Raw genomic sequence first — 25,058 nt, forward strand, 5'->3', positions numbered from 1 at the left:
GTAGTTAAAATGAACAATTTGTTATTAACCGTAACATCTGCCCTGACTACCGCCTTCTTAGGCTGGCAGGTGGTGAAGTTTATGTTACCATGGTTACCTGAAGACTTGGATTATCTCAAACGCCTCAAAACTTTCACAAAAACAATCCAAGCCAGAATCGAGCAAGGCATGACTTTGCCAGAGAGGTGATGTAAGCGTTTTATTCAGGTTTATTTTGGGTTTGTTGGATGTAATTAATCGCAGTTATATGCTGAAGAGTATGGCGCTTTCGTCATGTTTCATTTTTTCATGGGCTAATTGTCTCAGACTTATCAGCCAAGAAACTACTTATTTTTTCGTTGTGTAAATGTGGCCCTCCATGAGAGGAGTATCGCGGCGTATTGTAAGTTAACTTCATTGAAATTGTTGACTGCATGGACAAATATTGTGGACATTCTCACCGACGAAGATATAGACCGAGCAAGTTAAGTTGGCGAAGGACAACTTTCATTTCGTTGGCACTTTTGGCAAGATTGGCATAGGCGTGCCTTTTCAATATCATTTTTGTGCCTTCTGAAAAGGATTGGTGTGAATATGCCTTTCAAATTTTAGAGAAATTGAAAAGTAGAAGAGAACCAGTAGAAGTGACGTCAGTTAGTGTTGCGTCACTTTATATACCTAACCGTGAGGTTTTCATCTCTAGCCTGCATTCATTTGCCAAGACCACACCTGACAAGCCGTGCATACTGTACCTGGATGAAGTGTGGACTTACAGACAGATGGACGAATGGGGCAACAAGGCCACGCGAGCGCTTCACCAACTCGGTGTGAAGCAGGGAGATCAGGTATGCATATATGAGGTGCGATTGTTTGGACGGTAATATAACAATGCATGCATACTGAATATAACAGGGTAGGCCAAAAGTAGGCTTACAGTTATTAAACTTTGACCAATTTGTTGGAGAACAAGTTGAAATGTTGGACAAAATCATCCGGTCAGATGAAGCTTGCTTCAAATTATCTGGTTAAATTTAAAAGTACCCACATGAAAACAATAAATTTACTTTTAGACCCAAACCCTACTCTTTATAACTGTAAGCCTACTTTTGGCCCACCCTGTATATAGTTGTAAAGTCGTTATTCTAGCAGGTTACCTACGTTAGTGGCTTGTTTGCGTTAGGCATGACTGGTGCTAATACAAATTATGTGTTTCCGTCTGGTTTTACACAATATTTTGTCGTATGTATAAGTTTCAGTGCTTCTGAGAAAATAAATCTTGATTATTTTGTGAACTTGTTAAAGTTTGTGCCGCCTTCTATGGTTCAATCATCACGGCTGCAATGTTTTACTCGTTTTGTGCTTTTGCCAATTTGTGAAGAAGACAACTTTTCTACCACAAAGGAATACTTTTGTTAGGTTGAATCGACGTAACATAATGACTGACTTGCCTCAGATAGCCCTGATGATGAGCAACGAGCCGGCGTACGTGGCTGTCCTACTCGCCAGCATGCGACTCGGTGCAGAGATCAGTCTGATCAACTACAACTTAAGGTTGAAGGTTTTGATCCACAGTTTGAAGGTTAGCGAAGCTAAACTGTTGATACTCGGAGGAGAAGAAGTGTTGGAAAAGGTAACTTATCTTGTATTTAGGATCATGTTGTGTGGTTGACAATTTGAATCAAATTAAAATCGAGGCAATCTCAGTTCCCACCTCCATCTACGTCACTTAGTATCTTGTCAATATACAGCCTTGCGCTCTAAGTGGGAGGTGAACCGGCATTCTTTTAAGCGTTGACAGGCTACCCTGTAACTCGTAGTATAACATAACGACAAAGTATCCGAATATTGATTGTCTGACTTGGTTATTGAGTTGTTTTCGTAGAGTTTTGCAAATTTGTTCACAAATTCAGTAAATAATTTATTTTCAAACCATTATTTTAAAGTTCCGACAACTTGAGAATATTTATAAGCAGTACTTGTCACTAGGCAGTCGATGAAATACGCGACGACATTGATATGCTGGTCATAAAGTACGACGGTAAGAGTGATGGTTGCCAAACTTTGAAGTCCATCATAGGTGAGTTCACCACAACAAGTATTTGTGTGATAGAGTAAAGCAATTTTCAATGTTCAACGCTGCTATTTTATTGATGACGTGAAATGACTCATCATATCTCTGTGAGCTAATACCAAGAATTGCAGACGTATGCATGAATCCTCAACACATAGGTTGCGGAGGGAGTGAATCTATACATACAGATAATAAGTTTCTTTGCCCATGCAAGGCGCAGCTTGTCCAAACGTTGGGGTTAATATACATTCATACAATCTTAATGACAAAACATCGTAGACGATTCAAGGTCGGCCCTGCTGAGCCTTCACGCTTACAACATCAGCAGTTTGCCACCGTGCCCTGACATCCAATGTTGTGGGAAAAGGTCGAAATTAGGCTTCGATACCGGGATCTGGAGTTTGAGAGAACCTTGCAACTGAACTGAAACCACGAAGATGATTAATTATTATCAAAGGAAACCTTTTGTAGACATACGTGTCAATACACTCTGATGCCATATACGTATCTTGTATCCATTCTTCTTCTGTTCTTTTTTGGTTTCGTTGAGTTTATATTTATTACCATTAGCTTGGTCAATGTCACTGGATTCAATGTTTTGATGAACCAGGTTAAACCGCAATCTGAACTTACGAATTGTTCACAGACGAACAATCACCGCACGACTTGGAGAAGGATCTGAGACCGCGCTTCCCTCTCTCCACCACGGCATGCTACATATACACGTCCGGAACAACTGGTGACTGTCTTCATCGTTGGGCTTGTTTGTCAGCTCTTCTGCTTCCACACCTACCTTGCTGCTGTATGCATCTCTAAGCATGACAGCAGCACCTATGTACATATGACTGTTTGAGGTCGTTTATAAACAAATTCACTAAGTTGTAAGAGTAGTTATGGTTGAACTCTTTAAGATTTTGTATAACCCATCCAACTTTCATTACAATTTGTCATACTATGAAGAGACTTACCAGGTACTAGTCACCATGCCAATATCTAGTCGTAATTTTTAATATATACATAAACATGTATCAACCATAGCTGTGCTGCTAGAGAACATAATAGTTCGATGGTTGAAGTGCTTGGTTGATCTTGGTGAAAAATGAAGAACCCAACAAACTCATGCTCAGCAAACTGTTAAAAAACTATACCCTGTTGTTTCTGTCACCACGGCTACAAATCTTAACAAATGGTCTTCACCACTTCAGGGAAGCCCAAAGCAGTGAGAATATCCCACGCCAAGGTGACGTCAGGTGGCAGCGCGCCCATCCTGTGCGGATACAGGGATGATGACATCTTGTACTGCGCCTTACCCTTCTATCACATGGCCGGGTGCATGTGCGGGGTGTCGGCCACTATACATTGCGGTGAGAAGGTTCAGTCACTGCCAATAACAATCATGTATTGCTTAATTGTTTTATTTAAAGTGTTCACTTCTCAAGGCTTCACATTGATGAAAAAAGAATTGCGCTGGTAGCCTGTTGTGCTACATCTTTTATAGTTTTTAATCTTCAACGTTGGGAAATGGGTAGGGTTATCTGATTCTGAAGCTTCACAAATGAAAAAGTTGCATATTTGCTTGTTGTTCATTGCTGCATTTGTCTGCATTATAGAGTAATTGTTTTCCGGTATATCAATCAATCTTAATACTTGTAAGCGAGTTATAGTATTGCTGGCAATACCCTGGCGTAACTAATCCGTCGAAATCTTTAACAATTATTGAAAGCTTCCAACGAATAGCAATATTTTCCCAGGTCTAACCTTGGCTGTCCGGAAACGATTTTCTGCGTCGAATTTCTTAAGCGACTGTCAGAAGTACAACGTCACTGTCGTCCAGTACATTGGGGAGACGTTGCGATATGTTTGCCTGCAGCCATCGGTGGGTTGGATCATGCAGGGTTCATTAAAACTTCAATGATTAGTATGTGGCTGTTTAAATTATGTGCGATTGTTAAAGATTGTGGGGGGAATTAGCTACCGTGTCCGCCATTTTGTATGTGGGTTACTTTGGTTGAAGCATCTCTACGAATGGAACACGTTTATTAAATGGAACTTTCAGTGAAAGTTCCAAGCACCACCAGACTCCATTCGTTAATCCCGACCCCGACACCCGTCCCATCGGCCCAACAATACAGAGACAGGCGTGGGTGCGCCTCAACCGTCTTCGTACGGGTATCGGGCTTTATGGGTATGATGAAACCAAACACTGGCTGCTCTTAGTAGCCTTCCAATGTAGTCCGGGAACATCGTGAATCTGGGGTGGTAAAAGGATAGACTTTCAGCCCCAGAGGCTCACACGACAACGATGTTCACGTAGCCTGTTCTAAGTCTTATATACTTTAGAAAATACGATGAACAGTTGAAATGTTTCTTGCAGTCACCTGAAGACAGGAACAACAAAATCCGATGGGCGTACGGCAATGGGGTCCGCCCTGATGTGTGGGCGACCTTCCTGGACAGGTTCGGCCCTGACATTCGTGTGCGCGAGTTCTATGCAGCCACGGAAGGGAATATTTTTCTGATGAACGCCCACGATAGGGTGGGGACCATCGGGACACTATCTCCTTTGATGAAGGTGACGTCATGTGTTAGTTATCCAATTACTTAAAGTCGGAGCAACGTAATTTTACTGAAAATTTTTGCATCGAAACCCAAATTGGTTGGTTAATTTGAATCTTTATCCTTGGACACTGCCCAGAACTTAGAGAATTGGCTGAAAATTCTAATGATAGAAACTTTTCATTAACTCTACTTTGCAACCAGTTATTGGTGTCAATTTATCTGACACTTATCTGACAATTTATCAGATAAATTTATCTGACACAAATTGGTATTATTATGATGGAAATTTCATCATAATTGATCTTGGTTGCAAGTCATACTGGTATGAAGACGTTAACTTTAGATTGATTGTGTTACCAGTAGGCCTTGTCAAACATCGCCATTGTGAGGTACAACGACGACACAGAAGAACCTTACCGGAATAAGAATGGCAGGTAAGATCACGTGTCTGTTTTGTCTATCGCTTAAGGCATTACATTTCTTTGTCTCAGCTAGCATTAAATTTCGCCTCAAAGACTTCCCTGTATAATGTAAATGAAAAGTATTAGGTTTAATTTTCCAACTTTTATTGAGAGCATCTCTGGGAGTGAGAATTTATGTTTTCACTACCCCAGATTGACAATATTTTCAACCAGTCATTGATCGTTCCCAGACAGCATTGCACTGCAGTGGAGGTGACAGGATGTTATTCTTGTGTCCAGGTGCGTGGAGGTTGGCTTCGATGAGCCTGGTCTCATCATGGGGAAGATCACACAAATGACTAAGACTGCGGAGTATAGAGGAGATAAGAGGATGACTGATAAGAAGATTGTACGAAACGTGTTCAAGGTGAGCTTTATTTGAGGTCTTGCAACTTTAAGAAAACGTGGTTTTCTATTAGTTTTGATCAACTAAACAATTGCATCAGCAACAGTACATTTTATTGTTTTTCATTATATTAAATGACTGCGTTCCTTTTCTGAGTCTCAAACAACAATCTTTAGAATGTTTTCTTATTGTGACCTCATCTGATCGCTTTCAGGATGGCGACATGTACTTCAACTCGGGCGACCTCATGATGAGAGATGGAAACTACGGCATGCACTTCTGTGACCGCATTGGCGACACCTTCCGGTGGAAGGGAGAGAATGTTTCCACCACTGAAGTGAGTGACGTTATCGCGGCGTTTCCCGGCGTCCAAGAAGCAACCGTGTATGGCGTTGAAGTCAAAGGTGCGTTGCTGATAATTAGATTAAGTAGGAGGTGTCGGTTTAGGGTTTTGCAAAAGTTTGTGCATTGGCAATTCATTCGAAGATGTTACTGTAGCTGCTACGAAGTGCTCGCATGCGCAGATGAAGTGTGCCAGCTGTGCTCTTCAATTATTGTTCGTTAGTTATTTCGTAGCTGCAAAACAAAACATCAACTAGATTTTTAAGTTTGAATCAATGCCTGAATAAAATGGCTTTTTGATATCGTTTTGTTTTTTTGAGATTTTTTTTCGGAATTATCCGAAACCCACTTCCACGAAATCCTCTGACTTCACAATGCACTCGACAGGTCAGGAGGGCCGTGCTGGGATGGCCGCGTTGTCTCTCGATGATGAGATGACGGTTGATCTGCAATCCTTCTGCAACCATTGCAGCGAGGCGCTTCCCAAGTACGCCATGCCCATCTTCCTCAGGTGATTATCACTTTGACAATCAAGACACGAAACTGTCCCAACAAGCAGATTTCATTCTTTTTTATTTGTTCATTGTTTGCATACATTGAATCAATATAAAAAGGAGAGATTTTGCTTGCTGGGATGTTACCCGGTTGCAAAGTAAGTTTTTTCACGTATGCATTGCATACGTGAAAATCTGATTAACACTATTATTCTTAGAAACGCAATAATTTTACCTACCCCGAGCATTGTACTCTGAAGTGTGTAATCATGAACTTCTGCCACTGCGTAACCTTCGTTTCGAACTGATCAGACCTTGGTCGACATGGTTCGGTACCAAACTGCCGCAGTTCAACTTTCGAACTCAACTCTGAGAGAAACAAGGATCATGCTTTTGTTCCTTAGTACAAGAATCTCTACTGTATTGAGTATTTATATTTTAGAATCAGGAAGTTTCTGGAGCACACTGGTACCATGAAGCAGGTCAAGATAGGACTGAAGCAGGATGGTTATGAACTGGCCAGGATGAAAGGTGACCGGTTGTACTTCTTCGATCGCTCTATGAAGACTTACATTTCTTTGGATGAAGACGTTGTTGGGGAAATCGATAGTGGGAAGATAAAGCTCTAGGTCATGCAGCCCACCCTCTGAGGGCCGTTGTTATTGTTGCAAATTGTTATTGCGTTATTATTGCGTTCACAATCATCTTTGATACGTCTATAGTTCTTGCCCGAAACCTTCACTGCCTTTCAACGGATAATTTAATTCAATTTAATGTCCCCTCGTCCGCCATCTTGCCACGAACACTAAGCCAAGCTCTTGTCACGACACGTATATGTAACGTCATGTACAATTGGTCTCTGATTAGTATACAATAGGTTATTTTGTAGAAGCCAGGTTATCAGTTCAATCATTGTTATTGAGTAGTTTTATGAATTTTTATCATTTGTGCCGTTTACTCCGTGGGTGTCAGCTTTGCTAAGATGCTGTACTGTCTCAATATCTATGTATTTCACGCTTGATGCTGAAGGCGCGTCCTCTCTAGGTAACCACATTCTCACGTCTTGTTCCTCTGCGTCACCATGCTCTTGACACCACTAAGTTCATTCATAGCTTGTCACGCCAGTGTCGGAGCCAGGTAAGAGCATTGTTTGTGATTTTTTTGAGGTCGTTGTCATCACATGAAGGGCTAAGGGGGCAGTTGGTGAGGATGTGCTTAGATAACGCAATAACACAATAACTTAGATAACACACCACTAAGTGACCCTGATATTGCAAGCAGTGACGTCACTAAGGCGCAGAGAAGTGAGAAAACTAATTGGCCGCTTTCTTTGTCAATTTTTTTTCATCCTAAACTTTCAGATCAAAAGCAGTTTTATACCTTTTTTTATACTGTAAAACGTTTTTAACTTTGAAATTATCAGTTGCATATATTCGCGTTGGTTCCATTTTAACTGCGGAGCGGCAATGATTTTCCAGTCTCCAAACGATTTTAATTTTTATTCCTTGTTGGGTGTTGCTCATGTATCAATACTGGTGGTTTTGTAAGTATGTCAGCTTCAATCGCATATCTGCTATGTACTGATGAAACTAGTATACGTCATATATTGCCATGCCTATATGTTTGAATTACATTTATACTAAGTATACTCGGTTACCATGGCAAATCTGGGAATGTGAATACCTTTCCACGTCATGGATGAGTGATCACTTGCCAGTGTCGTGATATTATTGGGAGACTAGTCATAAAAATGTGGCAATAACAACTTTTATTTAAGGCTTGGTAGCTGTCAATAATGATGCTGTGAGCCCTGTACTGGTTTTGCTGGTTCCAAGGGCCTGCAATCGACCACTCGTCTTAGGGTATTTCATATTTTCACATTTTCGATTTTAAAACGCCTGATGTCTGATGTGGGGTTTTGGGTGATATTTCGACACCTATATTTTCAACTCGTTGTGGTGTCATAAGATGTGGTTACCGTACTACCAATCAAACTTCTAATAAGGAATTGTTTTGGAAATCATTTTTCGTTGAGCGACAAAATTGTTGTTATAATGTGTGGAAGAGACGATTTTCTGTGACCACTTCGAAGAGATAAAAGACGTATCGGCAGCAGAAAAGATCATCATCAACAGTATCATAGCCGATGCGGCCTTTGATGAAAAGAAAAGATAGTTGCTAGAAAAGATAGTTGCTCACAAAACTAGTAGTTTTAGAAAATCCACATTTTTTTTCTTTTTAAACGTGTAAAAAAATCGAAAATAGTAAAAATCTGAAGCACCCCTGCTGATCATGCAAAATTCCAATTTAATGTGCAATCACAAGTTTGATGATCTGTTCTTTCAATTTTTAAATGCACTTTTGAATTGTTTGAACAAAGTTTGTTTTGCTAAAACTTTTTTCATGAAATTGCTTGTGATAGTTTTTTAGTTGTTGCCCCATTACTTTCAACTCAGGATTATTTTGATAAAATTTTAACTTGTTTTTGTTGTTATTCGAACGTACTCAATTGCTCTGTTGGCTAACTCAAGTTTGTTTTTAGTATCTCATGTATCAGTTGATCATCATAAAGCGATGTGTTGACAACAATTGTTCATTGTTTTCATCTATGACTTACATTATGCGGTACAATGCTCATTGTTCATATGTGAATAAATTTATTTAAAGAATTGAATGCCATGCAATTTGAATTCATGCCACAAAAAGGAATCGCATCGGCCGTGGTAGAAATTATTCATGTGAAGCAGTGGTTTGTAACCTTTAAAACAACGGTAGCTACGCACTTATTTATTTCGCAAAAATTTCATCCGCACAAGCCAAAATAAGTTTGTTTGCAGCTATTTGTTTTCTCTCTTTGTGAAATAACAATGTAACAAGGATGTATTCAATAAAATTGTGCAACTAAGCTGATGTTTAAGTCGATAGCTTAAGTCGTAATGAAATGATCTAAATTCAACTCTGACTTACTTTATTCGCCACTGCTTTCAGTAAAGAGGCCTTATAATTTAAGAAACGCGAAAGAAATTTCATTTTGTAACAACAGCAACCGGCACAATGGACTTGTGGTTCTAATGCTCTCCACTGCGTCGGTCGACGTGGGTTTGATTCCACATCGGTCATACCAAAGATCTTTTAACCCTATTCGGACTGACGGGTGGACGGGTTCCGTCCATACCTAAAACTTTCATCGATTGCATAAAAGCTACTGGCTCAAATTAACTGAAGTTTTGTGGCTTTTCCTAAAAATTAGGGGAGAACCTCCATCAATGGGACAAATTTTGCGTTTTGCTAATTTTTTTAATTTTGTAAAGAAATGCAGTGGTTTTTTTTTTGCAACACTTTGGCCAATGCATTTTTTTTTCAAATAACACTTAGTTTGATTTCATTATCTCCAGTGGTTTAGAAATAACGCACAGTTTTTTAAGGTTACTCAAAACGTCCCATTGTTGAATCTGGCTCCACCATTGGGACAGGCAATTTCTAACAATGGGACAAAATTTATAATCTGTGTAAATGCATATTATAAACTTGATATTCACTTTGTTATTGATTATATTACTGTAGTGTATTATTAAAGTTTTCTACATTTTTCTTATCTTCATCATTAAAAATCTTTTTCACACCACAATGAGGTTGAAAACGTAGATTGCCTTGATCATTATTTACTTGGGCTTTTTTGTATATGTGTCAATCCAGTTTTTCAATGTTTATCTTGGTATGTCAAATTCTCTTGCTACAGGTCTATTTTTTCCGGTTTGTATTGCTTTTTCAACTACAGTTTTCATAGTTAAAGGATCTTGTTTCCCTTTTTACGAATGAGTCGAGTTGATATACAGTGTCCCATTGATGGGCAAGACCTGCTGTCCCATTGTAAGATGCCGTCCGCAAATGCAAAAAAAATCAGCTAGATTCTTAAAGACTACCTCACTGACAACAACGTTTTGTCCTAAGAACTACCAGACATATAGACTATGCTACCATGCGTTTTCAACCTGCTTCGCCAAGTATGTACAAAAATATCTTCAAGACAAGTGACCTATCTTTTTTTACTTTGGGTATCAAAAAACACACTTTCTTTAACAAACCAGTCATGCATGCAAATTGAAGGATCCCACTGTTGGTACAAGCGAAAGACTACATGGCGAATTGAAATTCGTCATGTACGTTGTGCTCGCTTGATCAACCAAGCGTGGGAGACCAAGTGTCCCATTGTAGAATCGTCCCAATGATGGAGGTTCTCCCCTACTCATCTTTGGTTTAGTAATAAAATGACATTTTTATGTAGTAGGCCTATAGTTTTTTAGTTAGCAGTTTTTGACACATTACTTCCAAAATTGTCTGCAAAACTAGTAAAAAATTAATCAGCGTGGAATTGAAAAGGGATTAACTCCACCGCTGGATTTTGCGTCAGCAGTTGTTGGAAGAAAGTAGGTTATGTCAAGAAAGTAGAGAGAGAGAGAGAGAGATATTGTTTATTTGCCTTTCTAATACGACTCGATATAAAGAAACACAATTACATACAATTCAAAATATGGCAATAGAAAGGTCTGGCAGCACCGAACAACCTTGCGGTTAACCAGTCAAGGTGCTGCCTGTCATCAGTCATCTTACATTGCAGCATCAGACATTATAACTGTATCAATAAAACATAATGATGGATGGAACAGTAGCTTCGAAATCGAATTGAATATATAAGGTTTTGTAGAATATTGAATCAAGACCAGCTGGGAAAACATGAGCATATAATGAATCATATCGTTTAAGAACACAAATACGAGGTTACATGAGATAAAATAATTTAACTGAACGATTTTAACGATTTAATAAGAACTTAACAGGGTAATTTTATAAAGTTTTTTAAACAAAGCAAGGTGTTTGCTTTTAATACATTCATCCAATTCACTCCACAATTTAGTACCCCGATGTGTCAGAAGATTGTGTGCCACGGATTTGTTTATTTGTGGAAGAAAATACTTCATTTTATTTAGTTGTCGAGTGTTGTGCGAGTGAATATTATCAAGTTTTATAAAACGATCTTGCAATACAGGCGGTAGATTATTATTGGAAACTTTATGCATAAATTTTGCAATTTCGAGTTTGTAAATATCTTCACGTTGTAAAATATTCAAAGATTTGTATAAGCTAGTGACGTGACTGAATTTTGTACTTCTAGTGATTGCGCGAATAATATTATTGTGTCTTACGTCAACTTCCTTGATTAGTGTTTTACCTGCAGTACCCCATATAGTAATACCGTATTGAACACGACTATATACTAGACTATAATATAACATAAGCAATGTTTCCTCTAACACATAGTTACGAAGGCGATAAAAAATTCCGGAATATCGAGCCAACTGCAGCGACAAATGTTTAGTGTGTGACGACCAGGTTAGATTTTCATCGACATGGATTCCCAGGTACTTAACTGTTTTCATTCTTTCAATCACTGTTTGGTTTATACACAACCTGAAATTAGTTTCAACAGTACGCTTAGGTACTTTGTTTATTAAAATGTAGCTTGTTTTAGAGTAGTTTAAAGAGAGTTTGTTTCTTCGTAGCCAAGCATCAATTTTTTGTAGTTCAGTATTGGTTTCTGTTTGTAAAGATTCCAAGTCTTCACCACGTAAAGCTAGATATGTGTCATCCGCAAAAAGCACGGTAGAAAATTTAGACATTAAAGGAAGATCGTTAATATACATTAGGAAGAGAAGGGGTCCCAATGTTGAACCCTGAGGGACTCCACAAAGGATTTTTTGCAAGCTTGAAGCAGAATTAGACACTTTGGTATATTGGTATCGATTAGTAAGATAACTTTTCATCAGCTCAAGAGCAGTGCCACGTATTCCGTAGCAATGTTGAAGTTTATTTGTCAGTATGTTGTGATCAACTGTATCAAATGCCTTTGACAAGTCAAGGAATATGCAACAGGTATAGAAATTTTTGTTCACATTGTTTAACAGATCGTCATACAGCGTGCTTATTGCCATTGCAGTGGATGTATTTTGACGAAATCCAAATTGTTGAGCACTCAAAAGGTGGAATTTTTCTAGATATGTGTAAATTCTAGTGTGAAGAAGCTTTTCAAATATTTTACTAAATGGAGATAGCAGTGATATTGGTCGATAGTTGGAGGAATTATGAGGATCACCTTTTTTATAAACCGGAATAACCTCAGCAATTTTTAAGGCATCAGGGAACACTCCAGTAGTGACGCACAAATTAAATAGTTTACTTAGGAAGAAAGAGATCACAGGGCTGGCATATTTTATAAATTTAGTTTCACAGTCAGATTTCTTTGTTGACTTTTTGTCTTTCAAATTAGAGATTAACTTATATATTTCTTCTGGACTTGCGGGATCAAGAAAAAGAGAGTTTTTGACACTGTCTGGAGACGAAGTTATATTACGCTGGTCTTTTGATTGTTTAATTGTTTTTGCCATGTTTGGCCCGATGTTAACAAAAAAATTATTTAGTTCCTCTGCTATGTCTTTTGGAGACGTCAGAGGTTTGCCATTTGTAGTAATTACTTTAGAGGGCATTGTTGTTTTTTTCTTTTTGATACTGGATAATTCATAAATACTTTTCCATATTTTGTTGGAATCGTTTTTGTTTTCTGTTAGGGTGTTGTGATAATATTTACGTTTAGCAGCCTCGATAGTACGGTTTAGTAGATTACGGTAAGTTTTATATCGTTCATGCATTGCATGCTCAAATTTTTTATGTAGACGCTTAAACATGGAATTTTTCGTTTTAATTGATTTTAGCAGTCCCCGACTGATCCACGGATAGTAGCCTATGACTGGATCGTGCGTGCCTTTAACGAAGAGATTAGCAATTTCAAGGAGAGTATGGCGGAAACATCAGACAAGTTTTAAAAAAATTGACCACTTTTAGCAAAAAACTGGTAGCCTATAGTAGCCTATGTGTGTCCACTTAAAATTTTAACCAGTTTGTCAATGACTTTGCTCTAACTTTGCGTAAAAAGCAACCTCGTACCGTTTTTATATCAAAAGCTATTAGAAAATGAAAGTGTGACGGAATAAGTCCACACGTCAGGCCATTAGCCTATTCATTAGCTGCCAAAAATAGCTTGGTCCGAATACGGTTAACATAGCTACTTACACTTCGGGGATATTGATAACGTTGCCCACACGGACAGGGTGGAGGAGGGGTAATTTTTTTACAATTTTATGGACAATTCCTAAGTCAGTGGGTACACGCAAGATGTGTCAATACGAGGGGAGGTATAACAAGATTGGCAAAGTGTTTTGTTCGTGGAAAATGTAATAAAGGGATTTAGCCAAGGATCGCGATGAGAGCTTCAGTTATAGAGTTGAAACTGTAACATATTTCTGTTATTTGGGTGATTAGATGGCCAGCTCCCCCATCTCTAGCATACCTATTACTTTTTCAGTCTTCTTCTCCCACCTCAACTTTACCACACAAGCGGTGGATGCGAAGCAGCTGTGACAAGAAGGGCAAGGCTGGCTTGGGAAAAGTTCAGGGAATGTAGAGAAATGCTATATGGAAGAAAATCTTCGTTAAAATAAAGGAAAAAGTCTATCGGAGTTGTTTGCAGCCTGCAATATTGTTGGCTTACGGTAGCGAGACATGAATAGGCCTACTAAGAAAGAGCGAACTGCAAATTTTAAAAAGAACGGAAAAGGCAATGGTTAGAGCATGTGTGGGGTAAAAATCAGGTAGGAAAACTAATAGCTATTCTTGAGATGAGGCAGACCACAGACCAACTTGTTGAACCAGACACTTAAAACTAAGTAACCTCAATGGGTTCAACATATTCTCAGTTTGTTCATGAGAAAAAATCTCCGAAGGAAGATCTGAATACCAGCCTCAACAGCCTATCAAATGCGATGATCCGTCTAATCTCTGAACAGTCCTTTTTCTGTGCGATTTTTAATCATTCGCTTCCCGTGCTTGTAGGCCTACGTCACACCTTATGTGATATGTTTCTCGCGGGGTTTTACTTATTATTCTTGTGCCACCGCCCACCAGTCGAGTTTCTGCTGTTCTGAACTATCGTTTGTGGTTAGTAGGCTACATGAAAAATTAAACTTCTAATAGTCACTTTATTTTTTTTATTTATATCTTGCAGATGTAATTATTTAGGCAAATTATTTGTAAACATGTGCATTGTGCAACGTATAAAGGAAGTCACGTGGCTGAGGAAAATCTAGCCCTCTGACATCCATGGAAATAACTCGCTAGAAGCGTTGGCTTGACATCCGGGTAGAGCTGGGCGATATTACGATACGATATTTTTTCGGCAGCGATATTTATTCACAAAGCTCCGATATTATCGTTTATAAATGTACTGAAATTATAGCAACATTTTCGCATGTGCAGTGGACACAGACATCGCATGCGTAGACAACCCAGTGTGTGTGCATTGTTTACACATTGCGAGCAGTCTGACATCGCATGCGCAGACAACCCTCAAGCGTGTGTGCATTGTTTACGCATTACAAGCAGTCTTTGTGATTACGCAATCCTGCTTATTGATTCTCACGTGTTGCGTTGTTGCAAAAGATGAAGTCCGGTAAATACGATAGGAAACTTGCAAGCTGACGGAATTTACGTAGCATAGCGTAGCGGCCGTAGCATAGTGTAGCGGCCGTAGCTACAGCTAGGTAGTTACTTTATTTTGTTTTGCTACTCACAGCTGCATCTCTATTTTGCATCAAAAACTATCAACAAGGATAGCTGCATCTGTACATGGTGACGAGCTAATGCACTTTTCCTACACTTGCAAAAGTTGCAAGAAAACTTCTGTGCATTCAAGCCACCAGTGTTAGTACCTAGTGAAAAGATGTTTTCACTTAGTGGCTCAATTGTTTCCAAGAAGAGATCGTGCCTAAAACCTTGCAATGTCAACATGCTGACATTTTTGTCCAAAAATCTTTAGTTTGCGACAGTTAAATCGCAGCATTGTTTGCAATAAATGTTGTTCATTTCAGTACCAGTGCTCAGTGTGTTTTTCATGCAGTTATAGAAAGTCGTGCTTTGCGATTCGCCATAAAATATCGAAACTTAGATAATATCGTTTTATTTTTGGTAATATCGTATCGAAATTATTTTACCAATATCGCCCAGCTCTACATCCGGGAATAACTTTCTTTGGTCGACCTCAGGACCGGGTGGCATCGAGAAATGCCATCAGCAAGGGGAGCAAGATCGTTAAATCGTATTATAGATACATATATCTTAAAAAGACATGATTGTAAAGTGTTTTGCTTGTTTGTTTATAGTCTATTATGTCCGTAGGCTATATTTTTTAGCGTTAACGAAAATATGTTAAACCGATTAACGTTACAGATTAGAATAGATCACCCTTACAATCACTGGCGCTAACGTCAAGATATTGGTTGAGCAGAGTTGGTGGGGCGCGGGAACATATTGCAATGATTCATTCTGTTTATACCTTGCTTCATGTGTAAACAGAAAATTCATCATGATTAACTTTTATTACCGAAAGGCCGCATGAATGAAACTGATGACTCGTTAGAGTCGGCGAGGCAATCTTCATGATTGGTTTAGCTTAAACATTAAATCAATCAAGATGATTGAATGACTTATTGTGTATCTTAAAACTTGATCAACCGACCAGCACAATTACTTGCCATTAACCGAGTGTAAGCCGAGCTTTCAAGCAACGCTTATAACACGATTCAGTAATTGTAGGCACCGTCCACACTAAACATTGAGACTGTTATTCTCATGGTCACAGCTATTCTGAGCTGAACTTGAAGGCCACTGGATGTCCACCGACATGACGTCCAAGTCTATGATGTTAACATCGGCGTCGACTAAATCCTTCAAACTTGGAGACGTTCTGGCGAAATCGCCGTGGACGAATTCTTTAACATAAGTCCCAGCTTGCGTGGAGAGATTTAGCTTAAAAAGTCTTTGATCACCATTCTGAATCCTCTCAGCGCTGATGCTATGAATCAGTCGAGGTCTGATGGCGACCGGGCGCCGATGTAAGACTCGTATGGGTGTTTGTTGCTTAATTTCAATGTCAGTCAACTTGGATAAGCCGGAAAGCTTATCCAACTGATCCTCGGTTGGCGGACGTAGGAAATAACAAGTGGCAGAATAAGATTTCGTCTTTTCCGCTTCTCCTTGCTTCAAAACCTTGCAATCGGCTTTGTCGACAATCTGATCACAAAAAAGCAGTTTTAGTTATAGCGAAAGCGTAGCTATAGTCAAGTGTTACATGATACAAACATCCCACTATTACGGCATAAGCATGACCCGCACCGTCACCACGAAGCTTGCGATCACGCCACACAATCAAAGTAAATGTTGGAACCTGTAGACATGAAGCCGAAACATCAGAAGTTTGATTGTTAATTTCGCTCTCGATCGTCTTCATATCTGCATCAGAAAGTGTCTCCACCCTCGGATTGATCAATTCAATGAGGAAGGGTCTTCCGTTTCCCAACATCCGGACATCCACGTCTTCTCTTCCGGAGGATGAGAAGTTATAATCATCAGCTTTGAAAGCTTTCTGGATTAATTTCGCTAAATATTCCTAAAGAGTACAAATGCACTTTACACAACGTCACTCATAAAACATCAACTACATGAACCCGGTCTTGAACGCTCTCAAGCCGGAACAAGCTTAATGTCATATATAAGCTAGAAAAGCTGTTTTTAGTCTGCAGTGTGCTTTGAATCACTAGCATGTGGTTGATGACAAGCGGTTGTTCATGAGCATGCACACTGAGTTGTATTTGGAACATTGAAATTGCAGTGTCAGGGTTGCCACAGACAACCTAAATTTGCTGATTGGAGAATGTTATCGTTGTTATGTGAAAAGTTGGTGTGATGTGTCAACATGCTCTTCCAGAAATCATATTCCAATAGCAATAGATCTATACTATGAATTACCTCTACAGAGTTTTCCATTTTTCTTTCTCCGTCCAAAATCCATGGCGTTTGCGGTAGCGAACGAGTATATTTGTTGTACCTGGAGAGTTAATGTTACACCAAACTTTTAGGTTAAAGGTCAAGTTCAAGTCAACTATACAAAAATGTATGGGAGTGTAACTTCAAACCACAACAGCCGTACTCCTCACTCAAAAAGAAATCTACCACACAAAATCTCTCATTCTACCAAGCGACACAAAACAGCTGAGTCAAGTAAATGGGCAGCAACTACGGTTATTTTATGAACAAGATCGAAATGAAAATGGGCCCAACAACATCAGAAAAGTAGTATTCCAATGCCAAGATTGAAAGACAGAACTGTAACAGGTTAACCGTTAACAAACTTAAATCATAAGCACAATACCTCCCGCCAACAAATACAGGAGTGTGAAACAACTTTATTTGGAGTTCACATGATGATGTCACTTTGGAAATCAATTCCCTCAACTCTCCACTGCTCACAGCAGTAATGGCTCTGCCAACTTTAGCACTGGTGAATGGTTCCTCGCTAAGGGGAACTTTCCTTCAACAAAGTTTGTATCATTAAGACATCTTTCATTTTCTTCAACTGTCTAAGCCAAGGTGTTTACCTTCAACAAGGACAGTACTAGGCTAGACAAATTAGTGTTTTTAAGAAAAACAACAAATAGACACTGCCATAAACATATGTACTAATGCAGTAACAACATTTTTCACCAAACATAATGTAAACATATTTCTATATGAAATATTTGTTGAACATAAACACATTTTGTGAAGTTAAACAAAAAGTTCATTTATATAACATGAATATTGCTCAAGCAACAATAAAAAGTTGGTAAAATTAATGATGAGAAAGGTTTTTGAACCAACATTTACTTGCGGAATCTTTTTTTATCATTTTGAAATGATTTTGGTGATTTTTTCTTCAACTGTTCAAGAACTTCCTGTTCTGCTTGTGCATGGGAGATGTGGAGACATATTTCAAAACTGCCGTCAATCTCTCGCTCCACCCCAAGCTCACTGCTGATGAGAGGCTCCAGCAACGTCTGGAATGGAACATAAAACAACATAACTTAATAAGTTCACATACCATCAATTTAATGCAATACCGGTGATTTATTTTTAATTACCGTATTTTACGGACCATAAAGCGCACCCGATTAGTGCACTGTCATTAAACTGCTTTGATTAGTTTTTGTTCATACATAAGGCACACCGGGCTATAGAACAATGAGCAAAAGAAAAAATGGGCCTAGTGAATATCACAGTTTACTTGTTGCGTAATAAATGTAAGCAAGTCACAATAGTACAATGAGCAAAAGAAAAAATGGGCTTAGTGAATATCACAGTTTACTTGTTGCGTAATAAATGTAAGCAAGTCACAATAGTACAATGAGCAAAAGAAAAAATGGGCCTAGTGAATATCACAGTTTACTTGTTGCGTAATAAATGTAAGCAAGTCACAATAGTACAATGAGCAAAAGAAAAAATGGGCCTAGTGAATATCACAGTTTACTTGTTGCGTAATAAATGTAAGCAAGTCACAATAGTACAATGAGCAAAAGAAAAAATGGGCCTAGTGAATATCACAGTTTACTTGTTGCGTAATAAATGTAAGCAAGTCACAATAGTACAATGAGAAAAAGAAAAAATGGGCCTAGTGAATATCACAGTTGCTAGTTGCTTTTACCGTAGTTTATTGTGTAAGACGGTGGTTTATTTATATAATAATAGTATCGGTACTGGTTTTGAGTGTAGGCGATAAAGCACTACTTGTTCCATACATTAGGCGCACCGGCTTATAAGGCGCACGATCAATTTATGAGGAAAAAAAAGAATTTAAATTGTGCCTTAAGGTTCATAAAATACGGTAATCAGTTTTTATTTTATCTCTGTTGTGGTAATCTACTGTGTTACACTGTTACAATGCAACATTGAAGCAGAAGATGTAATCACAAGACGCGATGCATTCAACTTGGTACTGACTGGTGTCTTTGCCACCAAGTATGTTTTTACATCAGGAATATACATTAACTTGCTTAGTGCTTACACAAGTAAGTAGTTTTAGTCACAAGTATTAAAAAAGTAGTTTTAAATATTTTAAAACTCAAACTCAACCGCTTGTTTAAAATTGTTTATAACAGTGTAAAGCCTTTTTCTAACAACGATGTTAAAAGGGAATTGCATGTGGGACTTTGGCACAAAAAAACTTATTATAATAACCGTCCTTACACAGATATATTGCCAGGAGATTATGGATTAGATTGTGTTTATTAAAGTTGCAAAACTGATCAGAGTGATGCAGCCCTCGAAATTAGCTTCCATCTACGACGGCAAAAACATTGCCGTCGCCAAATCAGCAAACCTTGGATTGCGGCGGCAATTGCCGTATGCTTTAAAGTTTAAACAAACAAAATTTTAATCGTTCATTCTTCGTGTTTCATACGGCGGTAGCGGAGAGCATCACGCAAGCTATTTTACGCGCTGACAATGCTATTGTAAACTGTAAAAAGTTTGCAACCTTGTAAATACTGGCTTAATTGTTACGAAAAAGTTATTGTTACATCGAATGCTTATTGTTTACCGGTGTCGTTGCGAATATAAATCATGGTGAAGGATACAGTTGAAAAGTAGAATTTACCTGCTATAGGTTATCAAACAGAGGGAACAGAAGGAAAAAGTTAGTGTGGTATTTTACAAAATTTATAAAGAATTTTATGACGGAAACAAATCGGAATTAGAAAAGCTAAGGGGTCAAGCTAAAAGAGTAGAACAAAATTGGATAAATGGTTCTTCGGCAGTAAAATAATGCTTCCGATCATATGGCATTGCGCGTTCACGAACGGGCAGTTTTGCGTCTTCAAGTATTCCAGTGACGACGCGACAACCTCATCCTCCGATACAGCATCTGATGATTCCGATTTATATATGATATCCGACTAGTTCTTTATCCAACAGACTTTGTGTTGCTCGCACGCAGTATCCCAATTGTGCCGAAATTATGTTAGGATAAACATAAATCGAGCCAATCTTCTCGCAGGGAGCTATTAATTTGTTACCGGTACCTGTTTGAGCAATTAACGTTATTTTATGATGGTTCAACGTCGCTAGATGTCGAAAAACAAACGTAAATTTCGTATTGGGCATTGTTGTTACCCAGGCAGCATAATTCGTTATTTTTGCATTGATTTTGCGTCTGTAGACATTGAATCGATGTAGAAATGATGGTTTTGCTGTCTGGGTGCGCAATATAACCCGCCGGGAAAATTGTAAATCGATTTGTGCGGACTCGAACGTTGAATCAACCCAAAATTAACTTACTTTTCCCCTGAGCTATTTTACGTGAATTAACGTAACAGCGTGCGTATTGCGTTGCTCGCTTTATCGCTACTTTAAGTATTATTACATCACAACAAATCAAACGATGCGGTCGTGATAGACTACTCTAGTATACTTTTTCCTTCTCGTTTCACATGTTTTGGTACAATTGTTTCGTAATAAACGTTCAGAGCAATTGCCGACGCAATTTCAACTTTTGCCGTTTGGCCTCGGCAAAGTTCTTGCCAAGTAAAAATATGCTATAAAATATAATATTTTTGAAGACTGCGTGAGTGTTCACAGCAACTAAAATAGTCCGAGGTGAGGTCTTGGTGCGATGTTTCTGCTGATTAAACTCCCGCTGCGAGTAAATAACACAGGAAGAAATTTTGAACAAGTTTTGTTCTAATTAAGTGCTCATTTTGCGGCGGCATTTTTATTGCCGTAGCAGAATGGCCATTATGACGTTTACGGCGGCATTTACCACGGCAATTGCCGAGTGCCGCCGCTAATTTCGAGGACTGGTGATGATTACTATCCCATTGAAAAATATTAATATTTTGTTTTTCAAAAAAGATGTTTTAGTCTGATGTAATCATATTGCCTGATAGAAACACATATTTGACATCAAAATATCTAGAAATTATCAAAAGTGTTCACCTTCAAAACGTCTTTAACACTATGTGGTTCTTTTTCTATATTTTCTTCTCCAAACAACTCCTTGAAATAAGATATAGCCACATGTTCTGAAACCATCAAAGGCAAAGGAAGATGAAAGTTATTTTGAAAACATTTGAATTGATACGACTCTGAAGAAATAGCTTCATTGACCGACTTCACACATTTGTCAAGTAGTGAGGATTGCAATATTCCAAAGCAACCTAAACAAAGAAAGGCGCTCAAATCTATTTTACGCTTCTTTAATGGGGGTTCATCTTCTTTCCATAGTGACTGTAGACCATACTTTGTTTTCAAATACAACCTGATTTTGTTTTCACTCTTTGCTATTACTTTCCAGTCATGACACAAATACCGAAGAACACAACGTGCACAATATTTGGAACACACGTCACTCCAAGCTAACTGGTCTTTGAATGCGTCCTCACCCATGAAAAGAGTTTAGAATATGCTATTCACAAAGCTAAAACAAAAATATTACTTAAATGCTACCTTTTCTAGTCTCGATATCAAATTTAATTTGGGATATTGCTATTCAGCAAGCAGAGCCACAAAAAACACGTCTACTCTACGCATCACAGTTTGCCTACCATTGGTACCGGTATTTATGTATAAGCTTTAAAATTATGCAGAAAAAAAAGGCTTAGCCAAAGCATGTTGTAACAAATCAATGGGCAGTGGCTATAATGACCTACATACAGAAGCCTTGTTAACACTTTGCTCCTCAAAGGGAGGCCGGATTTGGCCCCCCCCTCATATTTCCTTTAATTATTTGAAGCACAGTAACGCCATGCACTTGGTTTTTCTTGACTTTTCCTAAAATTGCCAGGCGGATCTGATGATATTAAATTTGATGCTAAAAGTTGTGTAGTTTTCTTGTAAATTCAAGATTTTGGTGAATTTTTGCTATTTCTAGCTAACTTCCAGCAAAGCGTGAAATGGATTACATTGCGATGACAAGCCATAAGCTCATAATTGCTTCGTGCATCGATATGCGCGAGCAGAGAGAAGCATTCTCTTGCTTTCTTTTGTTTGGTTTGACCTCAATAATACAAAGCGCGTTATTTCTTATGCTACAAAGAAAAGCCAGTGATCGCAAAGCTGTTAATTAGAAACAATAATAGCAAACGTTTTTTGCGTTATCAGCTCTACAAAGAAGAATAGCAATCCACGATCAAAATAGTAGACTATGGAGGCCACAAACTATTCAAAACAGTTGTTTCAAGCAGATAATATTCATTGACGAATAAAAAACGTTACAATAAGAAATCTTCTCTTGGATAAAGACACGAAAACTTGGTTTCGAAATAAACGTTCTATGGAAATGCTCTCATTGACAAAACTTGCAATTGAGGAAATGTATCACTGCAAATGCTTTTGGGAGAAGCCGGAGAAATAGCGTTTTTGCAAACAGTAATTGTGAGATACTCAAAATTATGAGATAGGCTTCATTTACACGTAGCAGCTAACTCGATGGCGTCCCTTCACTGATTTATGTCGCCTACTTGTTGTTATGTCCTGTATTTTTGTTTCACAGTGCACTGTGTTTTGTTCCAAAGAGCGCAAAATAAAGATGATAATGCTTCATCTACATTACAAAATATTTTGTAATGTAGGCCTACAAACAAAATGTACAATGTACACAATGTACATTACAAAATATTTTGTACTGTAGACGAGGCATAAAGTTAGGCGTCACATAAGACAAACAACAAATCAGCTTTCTTCATCATTGATTCAACATCTGAATACGTTGCGCCAATGTATAAGAGGCCGGCTATTGTGAAGACCCGCCATTTAGGCTATAAACGATCCGATTATACCAAAAGTGGGACAAACTAGTGGATCAAAGAATGAATAAACAATGCTGAGAAAACTAAATCTAAGTGACGAACAATACCGATGTCTTCATTTATCTTGGAAAAATGCTGCCCAAACTTATCAACAAAAAATACCGTAAATAACGGCAAGGATCCCGAAAGCAGAATTTGCTCAACTTTGGCATGAATTTAGTCAGACATCTACAGTAATAATTCCACACATACAATAACGGGCTCTCAACTGCTGTAAGATAACACGATGGTTCTGGTTCTGGGCGATTTGTGTAACAGTTTAGGGGAAGACACTACTTGAAATGATGCACCACACAAAAGATTTTCAATGAAGACTGAGTCTAAAAACCGATGTGGATTGTGCTGCACAATGACTTCAAGTTCAGGACAGACAAGGCACAAAAATATCACGATAAAAATAAAGACCTTGTGGGAGATTTTCGAGAATCATAACACGATGCAAATACCAAAAACGCATGGTTTGCATGCTGCTCTAAGCTGGCCGGCAACCACAAAGGTAGACAATACAGGCAGTTTATAATTCGATAACAGCGCAATAAACATTATAAATACGTAAACCGACAATTTTCTTTTACAAACGTTTTACGTCTAATAGTAAATTTTCCCTCAACAATTTTTTGTGAAGCACTTGCAAACCACGGTTTTATAAAATAATTCATCATTATTATTTTTTACTTCTCGGATATTGTAAAACGTCATCAGCAAAATCACAAAAAAAATTTCATTACTTCAATGTAGTAGGCCTAAGAATTTCTTATAGAATTGTAGCCACGTTGTTTCAACAAAGAAGCCATTTTTTAGCAATATAGAGTTATAGAAAATAATTTGCAATCATGCAAATGGTTGGAAAGAATCTAGGAAGTCTTCTCACAATCTGGCACAAAATGATTATGTTTATTGTATCTCTGTAAAATGTTTTACGACAAACTTTGAAGCTTCGTTATAATCATTTTTATCTTTGAAGTCAAAAGTTATTTTTTTTTTTTTGGCCAGAAACATAATCACTGCCTTGCTGATGTTGTCGATATTACGCGTATTTTTAGTGCTTCAAACAATAAGGACCCAGTCAGCAATCCAGTCCTTTTACATTGATTCAACATTTGTAAACGTTAAATTTATGTAGATTTGCTGACTGTGGGTTATTTCACATTTCCTTTGTTTACGCACGTTCCTCAATTCGCTGTTGCATTATTTCGACGCTGGCGGCAATTCGCTGTTGCATTATTTCGAATTGATTGACACAATCTTCAATAAAAAGTGAGCTTCGAACTTAGCTTTGTTGATATAAATGCTGTATTTTTTGTGGATGTAATTTATGAGTCATGTTTATAAACACCCGTAAGCGAAATGACTTATGATGTGGCCTGCATGATATTTGTGATGCGACTTGACACAAATCCACAATTTCAAAAGCACCTAATTTGAACTTAGAAATTTCAGATAATTTCAACAACTTGTTCAACTGTCTTCTCTCTACTAAAAATATTCATACTACAAACTCAATTGTAGACCTAAATACACAAACGAAGATGTAAACAGCTATTCAAGCAGGCTAAGGTGTTACTTATGAGAAATTTGGTTCCATAAAACTAGAAGCTAGCCATGAGTTTGGGAATGCATTAGTTTAGGATAAAAATGTAAGACAACAAACGCAGTTTTTTTTTTTTTTCAAATTCGTGTAACAATGTTACTTTGATTGTAACTATTTTAGAATCAGTGAGTAGCTTACAATAAGATTTGCTCGCAAGTCGTAAATTCTAATCAATGCAATGATTCGGCACACCGCACACACACTTCGTGCGTTCGATCGAGCTCTTTGTTATTCAGAAGTTTGCATGAAATCGGATTAGCACGGTAATTAAATAGCGGCAAGTTAAATCAAAATTGTCGTTTTTGGGTACCTTTGCAAAAATTGAAATATCAAGTTTAACATATAAAATTTTAAAATAATGACTTTTCAAACTTATATACAAATGATTTGCTTTCACACCAGTGCAACTTCTGTTCAAATAGCATCAGCGG

General features: G+C 38.1%; 2 protein-coding genes across 3 annotated transcripts; one reads left to right on the top strand and one right to left on the bottom strand.

Annotated features, from left to right (window-relative positions):
• LOC145781814 (long-chain fatty acid transport protein 2-like) lies at positions 1-8,912 on the top strand. 2 transcript variants are annotated; one of them, XM_082593489.1, is made up of 13 exons: positions 1-185; positions 683-824; positions 1,433-1,609; positions 1,966-2,056; positions 2,697-2,789; positions 3,256-3,414; positions 3,802-3,926; positions 4,425-4,622; positions 4,973-5,043; positions 5,311-5,437; positions 5,631-5,820; positions 6,146-6,269; positions 6,695-8,912. In XM_082593489.1, the coding sequence occupies exons 1-13, from the start codon at positions 10-12 to the stop codon at positions 6,879-6,881; spliced, it is 1,860 nt and encodes a 619-aa protein (XP_082449615.1). In that variant the 5' UTR covers positions 1-9; the 3' UTR covers positions 6,882-8,912. The 2 variants fall into 2 exon arrangements, with proteins under 2 accessions (XP_082449615.1, XP_082449616.1); XM_082593490.1 differs by having other exon boundaries at positions 51-185; positions 1,437-1,609.
• A 6,817-nt stretch (positions 8,913-15,729) lies between these two features.
• On the bottom strand, positions 15,730-22,085 carry LOC145782269 (tRNA pseudouridine synthase Pus10-like). Its single transcript, XM_082594056.1, has 6 exons — positions 21,166-22,085; positions 18,064-18,233; positions 17,570-17,728; positions 17,167-17,245; positions 16,586-16,807; positions 15,730-16,431 (listed from the first exon to the last, which is right to left on the bottom strand). The coding sequence occupies exons 1-6, from the start codon at positions 21,613-21,615 to the stop codon at positions 15,967-15,969; spliced, it is 1,545 nt and encodes a 514-aa protein (XP_082450182.1). The 5' UTR covers positions 21,616-22,085; the 3' UTR covers positions 15,730-15,966.
• Between the last annotated feature and the right edge of the window lie 2,973 nt (positions 22,086-25,058).

This window comes from Aplidium turbinatum, chromosome 13 (assembly GCF_918807975.1).
Source record: "Aplidium turbinatum chromosome 13, kaAplTurb1.1, whole genome shotgun sequence".
In the NCBI taxonomy this organism is placed as follows: Eukaryota; Metazoa; Chordata; class Ascidiacea; order Aplousobranchia; family Polyclinidae; genus Aplidium; species Aplidium turbinatum.

Excerpts from the sequence above, each read along its gene's own strand:
- LOC145782269 (XM_082594056.1), bottom strand. The coding sequence starts at position 21,615 with ATGGGTGAGGACGCATTCAAAGACCAGTTAGCTTGGAGTGACGTGTGT. Across the intron at positions 17,246-17,569 it reads CCTGTATTTGTTGGCGGGAG|GTACAACAAATATACTCGTT; the intron begins GTATTGTGCTTA and ends TTAACTCTCCAG. Across the intron at positions 16,808-17,166 it reads AAATGGAAAACTCTGTAGAG|GAATATTTAGCGAAATTAAT; the intron begins GTAATTCATAGT and ends TGTACTCTTTAG.
- LOC145781814 (XM_082593489.1), top strand. The coding sequence starts at position 10 with ATGAACAATTTGTTATTAACCGTAACATCTGCCCTGACTACCGCCTTC. Across the intron at positions 2,057-2,696 it reads AACTTTGAAGTCCATCATAG|ACGAACAATCACCGCACGAC; the intron begins GTGAGTTCACCA and ends AATTGTTCACAG. Across the intron at positions 4,623-4,972 it reads CACTATCTCCTTTGATGAAG|GCCTTGTCAAACATCGCCAT; the intron begins GTGACGTCATGT and ends TGTTACCAGTAG.